We start from the raw sequence: 12,226 nt of genomic DNA, 5'->3' as shown, positions 1-12,226 counted from the left end.
TACAGTTATAAAAGCTATGACTCCAAAGACATAAGCAACTTTAATGAAAATAGTTTCTGAACTATTATCTGAAGTCATAAAGAAAAATCAGTTTGATTTTTTTTTTAAATCATAAATTTATTTTTCATGTTTTTATATAGATTTCATTTTGATAATATTCATAACTGCTATATATATTACTTACAGTATGCCTCATACTTATAGGTAAGAAACAATTTGAAATGGGAGTTCCAGCATTTTTTCGTTGGTTATCAAAAAAGTATCCCTCCATTGTTGTACATTGTGTTGAAGAAAAGGTACCTGCATTTTTATATTTCAGAATATCTTTTATATATTTGTGTGTATGTGTTTGCGTGTGGATATGTATGGATGGATGTGTGTAACAGTGTTCTTTTATAACTTTTAGCCTAAAGATTGCAATGGTGTAAAAATTCCGATTGACACAAGTCTTTCCAATCCAAATGAGTATGAGTTCGATAATCTTTATTTAGACATGAATGGTATAATTCACCCATGTTCCCATCCTGAAAATAAGTATATAGCCTTGCCTTTTTCTTTTATAGTTATTTATTTTTATTGTGTTCATTAAGTGTCTATAGTTTCTAAAATTGACATTTACATGATTCTTTTTCAGACCTGCACCAAAAAATGAAGCAGAAATGATGTTTAACATTTTTGAATATATTGATAGGTATATTTGTTTTCAACTAATTTTTTCTTCGCCTTACCAATATTTTTTGGTATAAAGAGTTCTTATAAATACTTAAAATAGCAATAGTTAGGGTGAGGGTTAGGGTTAGGGTTAGGATTTATTCTCTTATAAAGATTTGTTTTAGCCCACATTGGATCTGTTTAACTGATAGAAAATGTCTGTATTGACAATATGATTATGAGATTATGAGATTTCAATACATTATGTCTTTTGTAATAAAGTTACTGGGAGTTATTTACTAAGAGTGCTTTAGTCCTGAAATAAATTTGTTTTATAAATTTAGGTTGTGATGACAGTCAAAAATACTCCTGTCAAGTGTTGCTAATCTATTAGCAAACATGCATCAACTTTATTATTTCTAATACAAGCAATCATTTTGTTTAATTCCAGAATATTCTCTATTGTTCGCCCAAGGCGACTGTTATACATGGCTATAGATGGTGTGGTGAGTTTTAGAAACTAGTTTTTAATTATAAATTACTTTGTTTAAAGAATACTTTCATTTATTTACTATTGTGTTTTTTTATTTTCTATATATCTTATTTTTATATTTTATAATTTTTTTTTTCTTTAGATTTTAGTGCTTAGTAAAAGTATTATGTCCTATATCACACTGAAAATTAAAAGTTTTTTTTTTAAAAAATTAAATGCAAATTTTTTTTTTTTTTTTTGAACCAGTTACTTATAAACTTAAAAAATGTAATTGCTTGAACTTTTTCTCATGCATTATTTTAGCTTGCTGACTCCTTGGTATCTTTGTATCATATTCTCAATTGGATTTATTCTCAATTTTACAAAAAACTCTTAAAATTCTTTACTTTTGATTTAAAAGAATGCAAAGATTATTTTATAGAGAATTGATTTTCCTACTATCATGTTAGTATAATTTGATATGTATTGTATGAGATATGATTATGTATGTATGAGAAAGTACAGTTATGTATCTATCTTGAATAATTTATGGTACAGCTATATACAGCTATGTGTCTATCTTGAATAATCTTTGGGTGCTCACTCAAAATAAATATAAGTATAATAAACACAGAGCACAAAGTTATGTTACATAAAGGGTGAAAGGGCTTATTAAATTGTGAAAAGCTAGTTTTTAAAATGGTTTTTAAGTGAGGCTTTAACTGTCATAAAAATTTATCCTTTTTTTATTAGGCACCAAGAGCCAAGATGAATCAACAGAGATCTCGTAGATTCCGAGCAGCAAAAGATGCAAGGTTTAATCTTATAAAATGAATATTAACAATTGCAGCTAAAAATGTTTTTATATAAAAACTTATTTGTCATAGCTTGTTGAATTTTATTTTTGGTAGGGAATCAAAAGAAATTATCTTTAACATAAAGCAAAAGTTAATTGAGAAAGGTAGTTATTTGAATGCTTAGTTAAAAGTTTGAATTAACTAAAGATAAAAAAAACTGATAAATAGAAATATATATGCAAAATGAAAATAAATGCATTATTAGGAACTTTTTTAAAGCTCCTGTTATATTTGAAGAATTTTAATCAAAAAATGCTGATTTTGCTTTTTAATTGCTGTTTCTAAATAGTCTTCCAAAAACAATAGCCTTAATAAAACATTTTTTCATATACTCTCACCAAATATTAAAAATATTAGAAATTATTAGAGATTAATGCTATTTTCTATTTTGTAGGAGCAGTACTTCCTCCTGAACCAGAAAAGAAAGAATCCTTTGATAGTAACTGTATTACTCCAGTATGTATTGGTTGCTTTTTTATCTTTGTATGATATTAAAGCAAGATAGATGAAATTTGAGAAAGTTCTTCAGATAAAGAACTATTAACTGAAAAAAAAAACTAATTATTTTAACTTTATCTTTTGTTAGGGTACTGAGTTTATGGATAGGTTAGCAATCTGTCTACGCTATTACATTGCTGACCGCTTGACTAATGATCCTGGGTGGAAAAATATCAAAGTATTTTTTAGTTTTTTAATCTGTTTATTATTGACCATGTAGAAAAATCAAGAATTTCATGATTGAATTTTCATTTATGCATATCTGTAATATGTATTTATATAATTTATATAATTATATTTGCATGTATTTATATTTACTTATTCATATATTTACATATAAACTAATTTTATTTATTTTAAAACTCCTAAAAAGTTGAACTAAGATTTTTTTTTTTTTTTTTTTTTAATGTAAATATCTTTAGGTCATTTTGTCTGATGCAAATACCCCAGGAGAAGGTGAGCATAAAATAATGGACTTTATACGCAAGCAACGAGCCCAACCAGACCATGATCCGAATACAAAGCATTGTTTAAATGGAGCTGATGGTGAGCATAACACTAGTTTGAGTTTCCATTTGTTTTTATATGAAATCAAAAAATGTTTCTAAAAGTTACAACCTTAAATTATTGTTGATGCAAAATTAATTGACTTCGGATGTATTATTGTACATACTTTTTTATTTTTTTTAGCTGATTTGATTATGCTAGGTATATTTTATTTTTATCATTTTTTATTTATATATATATATATATATATATATATATATATATATATATATATATATATATATATATATATATATATTGCATTTTATCAATTTCTTCCTAAGTTATCACACTTTTTATATGGGAAACAATTAATGGCTAAATTTCCAAAATTTACTTTGTAAAAGTCTTTTGGGCACAAATGGATTTAGTTGTAGCAGCAGTAATGCTAATAGTAGTAATCATTGTTGTCTTAGGATTGGCCACTCATGAAGTTCATTTTACTATCTTAAGAGAAGAATTTAAACCAAATCAAAAACGACCATGTGAAATCTGTGGTCAAATGGGTATGTGTTTTATGTTTGCTCTTGTGATTTCATTCAGAGTCACTGGACTAGGTGTTACTTTTTCTTTGTTTGGAATTTAGGTCATGAGAAGACTGATTGCGAAGGTTTGCCAAAAGAAAAATTGGGAGGGGTAGTTATTTTTATTTAAATTTGATAATGTTTGTGCTCAGCAATTTAAATATGCTTAGTTATCTATCATTTTTATTTCAAATGATCAATAAATATTGATAAAATTTGAAGCTAAATATTTATGCATTTTCAACTTTTTAACTATGGTTTAACTTTGTTGCTTGTCTTTTCTTTTTTTTTAAGCCAAATGACCTTGAAACTCCTTTTGTTCAAGATGTTGAATTTATTTTCATTCGTCTTCATGTTCTTAGAGAAGTATGCATTATAATTTTTGGATTTTGATTGATACAAGTTATATTTTAAATGAACACTTTGCAAAAGTTAAGTTCTTGTGATAAATTTTTAAATTACAGTACTTGGAACGTGAATTAAAGATGGAAGGACTTCCGTTTTACAATTTTGAGGTGAAATATTTGTTTGAAACTTACATTCAATTTACAAAATTGAATCATATTTGAAATGGAAGTTTTAAATATGAAAATTTAGAACTGATTATGAAAATTTTTATAGTTCTCTTTCTTTTTTTAATTGTAGAGGGCGTTAGATGATTGGGTATTTATGTGCTTCTTTGTTGGCAATGACTTTCTGCCTCATTTGCCATCACTTGAAATCAGGTTATTTTTAAAAATTTAGCATCACTTTCTTTCATTTATGGAAATCTTTTTTTATATAAAATTCACTTTTTGTTATCTAAAAGGCAGCCTCTGTAAATTAAAGATCCAAATTTTAAACAATTGATTTATATGTCATATAACTTATATAAATCGATAATAATTATATAAAATCCAAACTGCTCTGGATTGTTTTTTTTTTTTTTTCTTTTTTATTAAATATTGAGTGTTTGATGTTTTAGAGAAGGGGCCATTGATCGTCTTGTCAACATTTACAAAAGATGTTTACCACAATTGGGTGTAAGCTGTAGTTTTTCTTTTCTGCAGCCCAAATGTTGCTGTTCTTATACTGCAATTATTTTTTTAAACTGACAATTTGTTCTGATGATTTCTGATATTGACAATGAGTTAGTTATTACTTCATTACTTGTGATGTTTTCCATAAATAATTTTTCATAGTTATCTTTAAAAAAAAATTAAAACCAAGTTGTTAAGTAAAAGAAACAACCAAAACTAAAAAAATCAGTAGAATAACATGCAGAAAATACATAAGTAATTATCAGAATAAATAGTTTGTAGAAAATATGCTGAGAATACACTTGAATTTATGTTTGGGACTAATTATATTTGGAAAAATTGTTTTTTTTATGAATGGAGAAGTTAAGTAGAAAATGGAGCAGTATTGAATATATACATTATAATGTGAAAATGTTTAAATTGTGTTTAAACAATTATTTAATGAAATATAAGTTCTATAAACATAAAACTTTAACAGTGATTTAGGTAATATTAAATAAAAGTGGTAGCATTTGATGATTGTTTTTCAATAGACTTCTGTTATGGTTAGGGGTATGCAATGTAAAATGCACTAGTTATGCTATTGAGCGTGCTATCTCATCTTGGAAACCTATATCACATCCAATTATGCTAATTTTTGACCAATCATCATTTTGCTATAAAGCTGTTGTTGTTGCTGTTATTGTTGTTTTTATTTTTGTAAATTAATGTTCACGCTTGTTAAAATATGATTTGTTTTCTTTAGTCCAGTTTTGGGTATTAATAATCAGTTTAGCCCTAAATCTTGATATAGCTGTTGTTACATCATATCAATCTTTACTAAACTATAGTCATTTTAATGGCACAAGAGATGTAAATAGTAAATTACATATCGTGAATTGAGAGTTTAATAAAATAATTTACAATAAAGTGTGCATTCACATGTTATTAGGATCACTATCCGGCACATTATGATCAAACTACCAAAGGAAAAACTTCTCTTGAGCTGCTATTATTCAAATGAAAATGTAATTGTGGTTAATTTTTGTCAAAATAAAAAATGAAAGATATGAAATACATATTTCAAAACACCTAATGTTGTGGATAAGCTTTAAAACCAAAACATTTATCAGCAAATTATTTGTTGCAAATATGCAACATAAACAGGAATAGGGTTAAATCAGGTCAGTTAAATGTCATTTAAATTACTAAGCTTAAGAAATCAAGATGTTAAAATTGAAATGGTAGTCAATAAATATATAAAATTTTTGCTTAAAATGAAGTTGATATTTTTTTCCTACCAAGTGTCTGGAGCTTTTAAGGCCAGTCTTTTTGATTTACTGCATTAAAATCTTTAATTCACCTAGGGTTATCTTGGTGATAATGGTTTTGTAAATCTGAAAAGAGTGCAAAGAATATTGCAAGGTAAATACAAAAGTGATTTAAAGTTATTGTGTTTTTTTTGAGTTTCTGTTGTCAAAGGGTTACATGGTTGTACAAATAATTTTCCACTGTACACTTGGAGGAAATTTGATTTGACAGAAATGTTTTATAAAAAGTATATTTGCTTAGCTTTAGAAATATAATTTATTTTATTTTAGAAGTGGGTGATGTTGAGGATGAAATCTTTCGCAAAAGACAACAATTTGAGGTTGTTATTTATACTTGTTATTTTAGTTTTACGGTTTATAAGAAAATCTAGAAATTGTTAAGAATTTTAGTGTTATAAAAACATGTTATTGTTGTTTAATGCAGATTTTCCTTCTCAGCTTTGATTTATTATATCTTTAAAGCTTGAACACATTTTCTCCTCTTTTTTAAGTGAAATTTTACAATAGATTTAAATCTGATATGTATAAAACAATTTTGATACAAATTTTATTAGGAAAACATGAAAGCACGTAGAAAGCAAAATGACGAAAGAATCAAACGACAACGAATGGTAGTTGCATTAGTAAAGTTATATTTTACCAAATTAAAAACTTTTTTTTTTTTAATTAAAACTTACATAGTATTAAAATTTTTGCTGCTTTTATCATAAAAGGAAGGTAACGATTCTCCTTATTGGTCACCAAGGTTAAATGGAATACCACTTAGTGCAAATCAATCACCTTCCATGCAAACTCCAAAAGCATTCAATGAAACTTCAGCAAATATGGTATCTCTAAACTTTATTATCTGTTATTTCTAATTTATCAACTACTAAACACAACTCAAGAAAAAAGGCACAACAGATATCCCTCCTTATTGGTTTTTATTCAAAGTCTTGCATTATTCTTTTTGGTTTGTCTAATTTGTGTTTTCTTTTTTCTTTTATTTATTAGATGTTTAATTACTTTTTATTTTTGCAAAAAAAAACAAAAAACAACAGAAAGCAGCTGCTGATCTAAGAATGTTACTAACACCTATGTCACCAAATGGAAATGTAGTAAGTTACTATTAATATATATATATATATATATATATATATATATATATATATATATATATATATATATATATATATATATATATATATATATATATATATATATATTAATTTTTTTATTTTTGATAAGTTTAAAAGTTTTTTTAAAATTGTTTTAAAAAAGAATGCTTTACAAAGTTCATCAAGTAACAAGTTGCAAGGCAAAAAAAGAAGCATAGAAGAAGATGAGGAGAAAAATGATTCTGATGATGAACCTAGCGATAATATCAGGTACTTTTTTAATTTTCTTGTGTTCTATTTGCAAACTAATTTACTTGTGTAACTAAAAAGTTTGTGTATAATTATGAGTCAATCTGTTGTTACGTGAATAAAAGCAAAAAACCTTACTGATGTTCTATTTGGTTATTGTGTAATATCTGTTAAATAATACTATTTGTTAAATAATTATATTCATTATAAAATATTTTGAAAATTTTGTAAGCATCTAAAAAATTAGAAAATGTTGATTAAAATGCATGATGAATAATAACATGCTGCTATTTTTAAATTTAAGTAATGAGTTTAATAATGAAATTTTTACTGTTGCAGGCTTTGGGAGGAAGGTTGGAAAGAGAGATATTACTTACACAAGTTCAGTGTTTCTAAAGAGAAAGATCCAGAATATTTTCAGAAGTTTCGCAAACATACTGTAAGTGGCTATTTGCAATTATTTGTTATTACAATATAAAGAATAATTCTTTTTATTCCCAGTTTTTTAGGGTGACAAGTATGTAATTTTTTAGGCTGACGAGTATGTAATTGGTTTATGTTGGGTACTGCATTACTACTATCAGGTTTGAAATATTTTTTTTTTTTTTTTGCCACTAAAGAGAAATTTACTTAAATCATTTAAAACGTTGTTTTAAAAATGTGCTTTTAATTTTTTGTTATACTGGTTAAGTTCTTTTTATATTGTCAAATTTCATTTTATAAATCTCTAATAGCAAAGATGATTCCTAAAGATCAACAAGAATTTTATTTAATGTTGTTTTTTTATTTTAGGGTTGTTGTTCTTGGAATTGGTTCTATCCTTTCCACTATGCTCCATTTGCATCTGACTTTGGCGGCATTGAAAATTTAGATGTAAATTTTGAAAAGGGCACTGCTCCAGTAAGTTAGAGATAACCTGCTATTATAATTTATCAATTCAAATAATTATTTATTTGTAACATTGATATGGATTGAATTTAAATGGTGTATATGTATTTTGAAACGTTTTTTTTATTGTTATTTGCTTTTCTTTCTTTTTAAAACCTTAGCCATGTGTTTTTAAAAAGTAAGCAATTTAATATTTTTATATATTTAGTTTAAGCCATTGGAACAACTAATGAGTGTTTTCCCTGCTGCTAGTGGAAAGTTCTTACCTCCAACATGGAGAGCTCTTATGACAAGTCCTGTAAGTTTTTTTTTTTTTTTTTTTTTTCAGTTAAACATCTTTTTATCACAACAGTTAAACTGTTTTGTGTATTTAATGAATAAAATATTTCTGGTATAAATGCTGGTGAAAAAAAACGACTTGCTATCATTTAGGATTCCCCTATCATTGACTTCTATCCTACAGATTTTAAAATTGATTTAAATGGAAAGAAATTTGCATGGCAAGGTTGATTTTTTGTTGTTTATGTAAATAAGCAATGTGTACTTTTTTTTTTTTACAAGTTTGTTAGTTGTTTGAAATGATTTTCAATTTAGTATTCAAACTGCAATCTAGTTTTAATAAGGTTTATTATGCACAAAGGTTTTCTTAACGAAATGGCTGGTGTTTCCATGAGATCAATTCAGCTGTAACTTTTCATTTAAGTTGTTCTATTATATTAATAGGTGTAGCACTCTTACCATTTGTGGATGAAAAAAGATTACACAGAACACTTGCCACTGTGTATGATGACTTGACAGAAGATGAAAGTAAAATCATGTTTACTTTCTTTGGTTGATCCCTCTATTTACTCCTTTTTATTTTTAATATGCCAGACTTCCTTTCTTTTTTTCTCCTCTTAAATTTTTTTCTTAACTTTATTTAGTTCGAAGATCTCGGTGTGATGATGAAGTGTTATTTGTTAACAAAACTAACCCTCTGTTTGACTACTTGATGGGTTTACATGAAAGTGGAATGTTAATTGAGGTATTGTTGTAAGATAAAGTTATTTACTCTATTTTTATGTTAATAATGGTAAGCTAAAGAAAAAAAAAATACAAAACAAATTATTTTTTGTTCAATATTTTAACTGTAGTTTAAATCTAAAACTACAATTAGATAAGTGAAGTTTATTTTTAAAGAAAAATAAGATTAGTTTTTGTTGACATTTTTTTTTTCTGCACCTTTTTTTCTGCACCTTTTTTTCTGCACCTTCTTTCATTTTTTCATTCTAGAAACAGAGTATTGTTACAGATTTATCCTTAGGAGTTAGAGGAACTGTGTATGCTGATAAAAATGCTATTCTCCCTGGAAAGTTAGTAAAACTTTCTATAGTTATACTTAATAATTTGTATCTTTAGTGTGCTTCTTACAGCATACTGCAAGTCTCATGCTATCATTTTGTAGAGGTTTATATGATTTAAAATAGTAAGACTTTTAGCTCTCTTACCACATTTTTCTTAAATTTGTTTAGCATTCCTTGTTTGGCTTCAATTTCCTTACAAATGTTTTTCTTCTTTTTTGAACAAAAGCTCATCACTTGGTTCTTGTCATTGACAACAACTGATTTACATTTTTTTTTTTTTTTTTTTTTTTTAGTATTTTAGACCTAATGATGTTTCTATTTGTAAACTCCATACCAAGTGGTGACTTTACATGAATCTAATAGTGTTGCTTGAATGCAAAAAACTATCTTCCTTGCCCATAGCTATTTAGTCTATTAAAATGAAACCTGAAGTAAAATTGGGTTTTATTTTTAAATTTCTGTGTTCATGTCAGACGGACATGAACACAGTTAAATTTCTGTGTTCATGTCATGACGGACACTTAAAATGATGACAGAAATCTACATAGAATATTATTAGCGTCACGCCCTGATCACGTTCTCCTAAGAGAGGTTTTTATTTGCCTCTAAATTCGTTCAAAAAAAACTTTCAAAACCGAACTATTATAAACATCTACCATTATCAAACATCTACCATTATCAAACATTACCAAATATGAGCCTTACCAAAATGATAGCAAAATACTTGCCACACCTTTGTACTTTAAAAAAATACTACTAAGAGCTCAATTCTAAGAAAGCACTTTTTAAAAAAAAAAAATCAATTTTAGCCGCTACCCATGTCCGTTACCTGATGGCGAAGATGTTATTAGTACACAAACATTCAGGTATTTTCAATTTAATTTTTCTTCTCCATCGTGCAAAAAGATAATTCCTTTGTTAATCAGAATGTTTCTAATTATAATTTTGAATAATTCAGTGTGAAGTACAATAACCCTGTTTACGATGAGGATTTTGTTTATTTGGCGAGAGTTCTCGAAAAAGCAACGTAAGTTATTGTTTTTTGAAATTCCCTTTATTATTTTTGTAACTAAAAAGTTAGGTTGGTGTACCTTTTTGTATTGTAGGCTTCCGGAGCGTACATTAAAGCCAGGAGATTTTCCTAAAAATAGCCAATGGTCGCCGATCACAGGCATGAGTCGTGGTTCACGTAATCCAAATCACATAGGAAGTGGTGGTCATAGAATGATAAGGTATTTCAAATTTTATTTCATGGAAATTGATTAAAAAAAAATTTTTTAACTTAATACTTTTTCAAAATCAAGCGTTTGACTATTGGATCCTCAAAATTTTCTTTAGACATGAACTGGCATTTAATAATAACTCACCTCACGTTCAGATTCCATCACCTTACACTCAGACTCCTTTACCTTATGGAGGTCACCGAGATGGAGGGCGTAATTCCAGCTTTGGAGGTTACAGTAGCTCGCCAGGAAGTTATAGTATTTCCCATGGAGACTACAGTAACTCCTCTAGAAGTTACAACAACACTCCTAGAAGCTATAACAACTCACCTAGAAATTACAACGAATCGCCGAGAGGCAATATTACTCCTAACCGTGGTGATTATAACTCACCACATCATTATGGAAGTTACAACTCGCCACATCACAGAACTTACAATTCGCCGCAGCAAAGTGGAGGGTATAATTCCGGATATGTACGTTTTTCATAAATTCCGTCTAGTTTTGTTTATATTGGTCTTTTTTCATAAATTTTTGTATGATAATAATGTTTCAAATTTGTTTTCATTTTATATATTTTTGCAGAGTCAGCAATCGTGGAATAACGTTCGACCTTCTTTTCAATTACCATCCCCAAACAGCGAAAGAGGAAGCGGTGTTCATCAGCGTTATAGCGGTTATAGTGGTGATCGTGGTAGACCAGAAGCCCAGAGCGATGTAAGTAATTTAAAGAGTTGGAATGTGTTGTTGTTTTTTTTTTTAATTTAATTCTTTTTCATTACGCGCTTTACATTCAGTGTTTCACTTTTCATTTGTAGAATCGTCGTCGATCGTATCCTGATTTTCAACAACCGAGATGGTAGTTACTATTGTTAATGAAAGTTTGTTTCGTGATAAATGTGATTGAGGTATTTTGAAAACGATCGTTTTTTATTAAAAGAGTTTTAATGTGATAGTATTGAAAAAATGGAAGAGTGAAAACTTAAGTAAATTCAATCTTGTCACTATTTTTTTAATTTGTTTTAAAATGACCTGGATTTTAAAATGATTCCGAAGCAAGCAATGATCTACTTTATTATCTGATGAGTATGTTGCAGTATGTACACTGTCCTTCAAAACTAAAAGAACACTAAAATAAAATGTTTTTCCAGGAAGCAAAAACGTTTAAAACAGTTTAACTTAAAAACCCTTAGTAGATTTACAATATGCTAATAAATATGGAATATAACGGGTGATAACTAAAAATCCGGACAAAGTTTAAAGGATTATAACTTCCTCGTTTTTTAATGTTTTACAAAAGTAAAAAAAGTATTTTATAGAGAATTATTTAATTTATTCAATATAATATTCAATTTGATTCAATCACTCCATCTCGTCTGACACGGTCAATCAAACTCTTGGTGCGACTAACTGTTTCTTGGATAACATTAGGATCAACTTTGGTCAAGTAATACTTAATTCTTTCTTGTTGTGAAAGTTTTCTTGCTTGCAAATTCTTCTTATACACAAGACCTTTCAATATTGACCAAAAATTTTTCAATGGACCTGC

At 27.4% G+C, this 12,226-nt stretch overlaps 1 protein-coding gene across 4 annotated transcripts; it reads left to right on the top strand.

Moving 5' to 3' along the window:
• The first annotated feature begins 190 nt into the window (after positions 1 to 190).
• On the top strand, positions 191 to 11,681 carry LOC145185208 (5'-3' exoribonuclease 2-like). Of its 4 annotated transcripts, XM_090097945.1 has the most exons (37): positions 191 to 296; positions 407 to 534; positions 635 to 691; positions 1,103 to 1,157; positions 1,877 to 1,938; positions 2,035 to 2,084; positions 2,375 to 2,436; positions 2,567 to 2,656; positions 2,901 to 3,024; positions 3,169 to 3,186; positions 3,441 to 3,530; positions 3,611 to 3,660; positions 3,843 to 3,914; positions 4,013 to 4,063; positions 4,194 to 4,273; positions 4,513 to 4,570; positions 5,914 to 5,971; positions 6,148 to 6,197; positions 6,432 to 6,488; positions 6,591 to 6,704; positions 6,918 to 6,974; positions 7,138 to 7,244; positions 7,563 to 7,662; positions 7,757 to 7,807; positions 8,016 to 8,123; positions 8,320 to 8,409; positions 8,544 to 8,616; positions 8,835 to 8,918; positions 9,035 to 9,135; positions 9,384 to 9,463; positions 10,264 to 10,320; positions 10,413 to 10,481; positions 10,561 to 10,686; positions 10,793 to 11,153; positions 11,263 to 11,394; positions 11,496 to 11,585; positions 11,634 to 11,681. In XM_090097945.1, the coding sequence occupies exons 1-36, from the start codon at positions 222 to 224 to the stop codon at positions 11,538 to 11,540; spliced, it is 3,042 nt and encodes a 1,013-aa protein (XP_089954071.1). In that variant the 5' UTR covers positions 191 to 221; the 3' UTR covers positions 11,541 to 11,585; positions 11,634 to 11,681. The 4 variants fall into 4 exon arrangements, with proteins under 4 accessions (XP_089954071.1, XP_089954070.1, XP_089954069.1 ...); XM_090097944.1 differs by lacking the exon at positions 3,169 to 3,186 and having other exon boundaries at positions 3,423 to 3,530; XM_090097943.1 differs by having other exon boundaries at positions 11,496 to 11,681.
• The last annotated feature ends 545 nt before the right edge of the window (positions 11,682 to 12,226 follow it).

The sequence above is a fragment of the Hydra viridissima genome, unplaced genomic scaffold, assembly GCF_058129835.1.
Source record: "Hydra viridissima isolate aposymbiotic clone 2 unplaced genomic scaffold, HvirCarnegie_v1 scaffold_9, whole genome shotgun sequence".
Taxonomy (NCBI): Eukaryota; Metazoa; Cnidaria; class Hydrozoa; order Anthoathecata; family Hydridae; genus Hydra; species Hydra viridissima.
This window is presented reverse-complemented; position numbering and strand designations above follow the sequence as displayed.

Bases quoted from the DNA above. Each gene is read 5' to 3' on its own strand.
- LOC145185208 (XM_090097944.1), top strand. From the start codon at position 222: ATGGGAGTTCCAGCATTTTTTCGTTGGTTATCAAAAAAGTATCCCTCC. The intron at 2,085-2,374 runs GTAGTTATTTGA...TCTATTTTGTAG, and splicing joins GCAAAAGTTAATTGAGAAAG to GAGCAGTACTTCCTCCTGAA. The intron at 4,064-4,193 runs GTGAAATATTTG...TTTTAATTGTAG, and splicing joins TTCCGTTTTACAATTTTGAG to AGGGCGTTAGATGATTGGGT.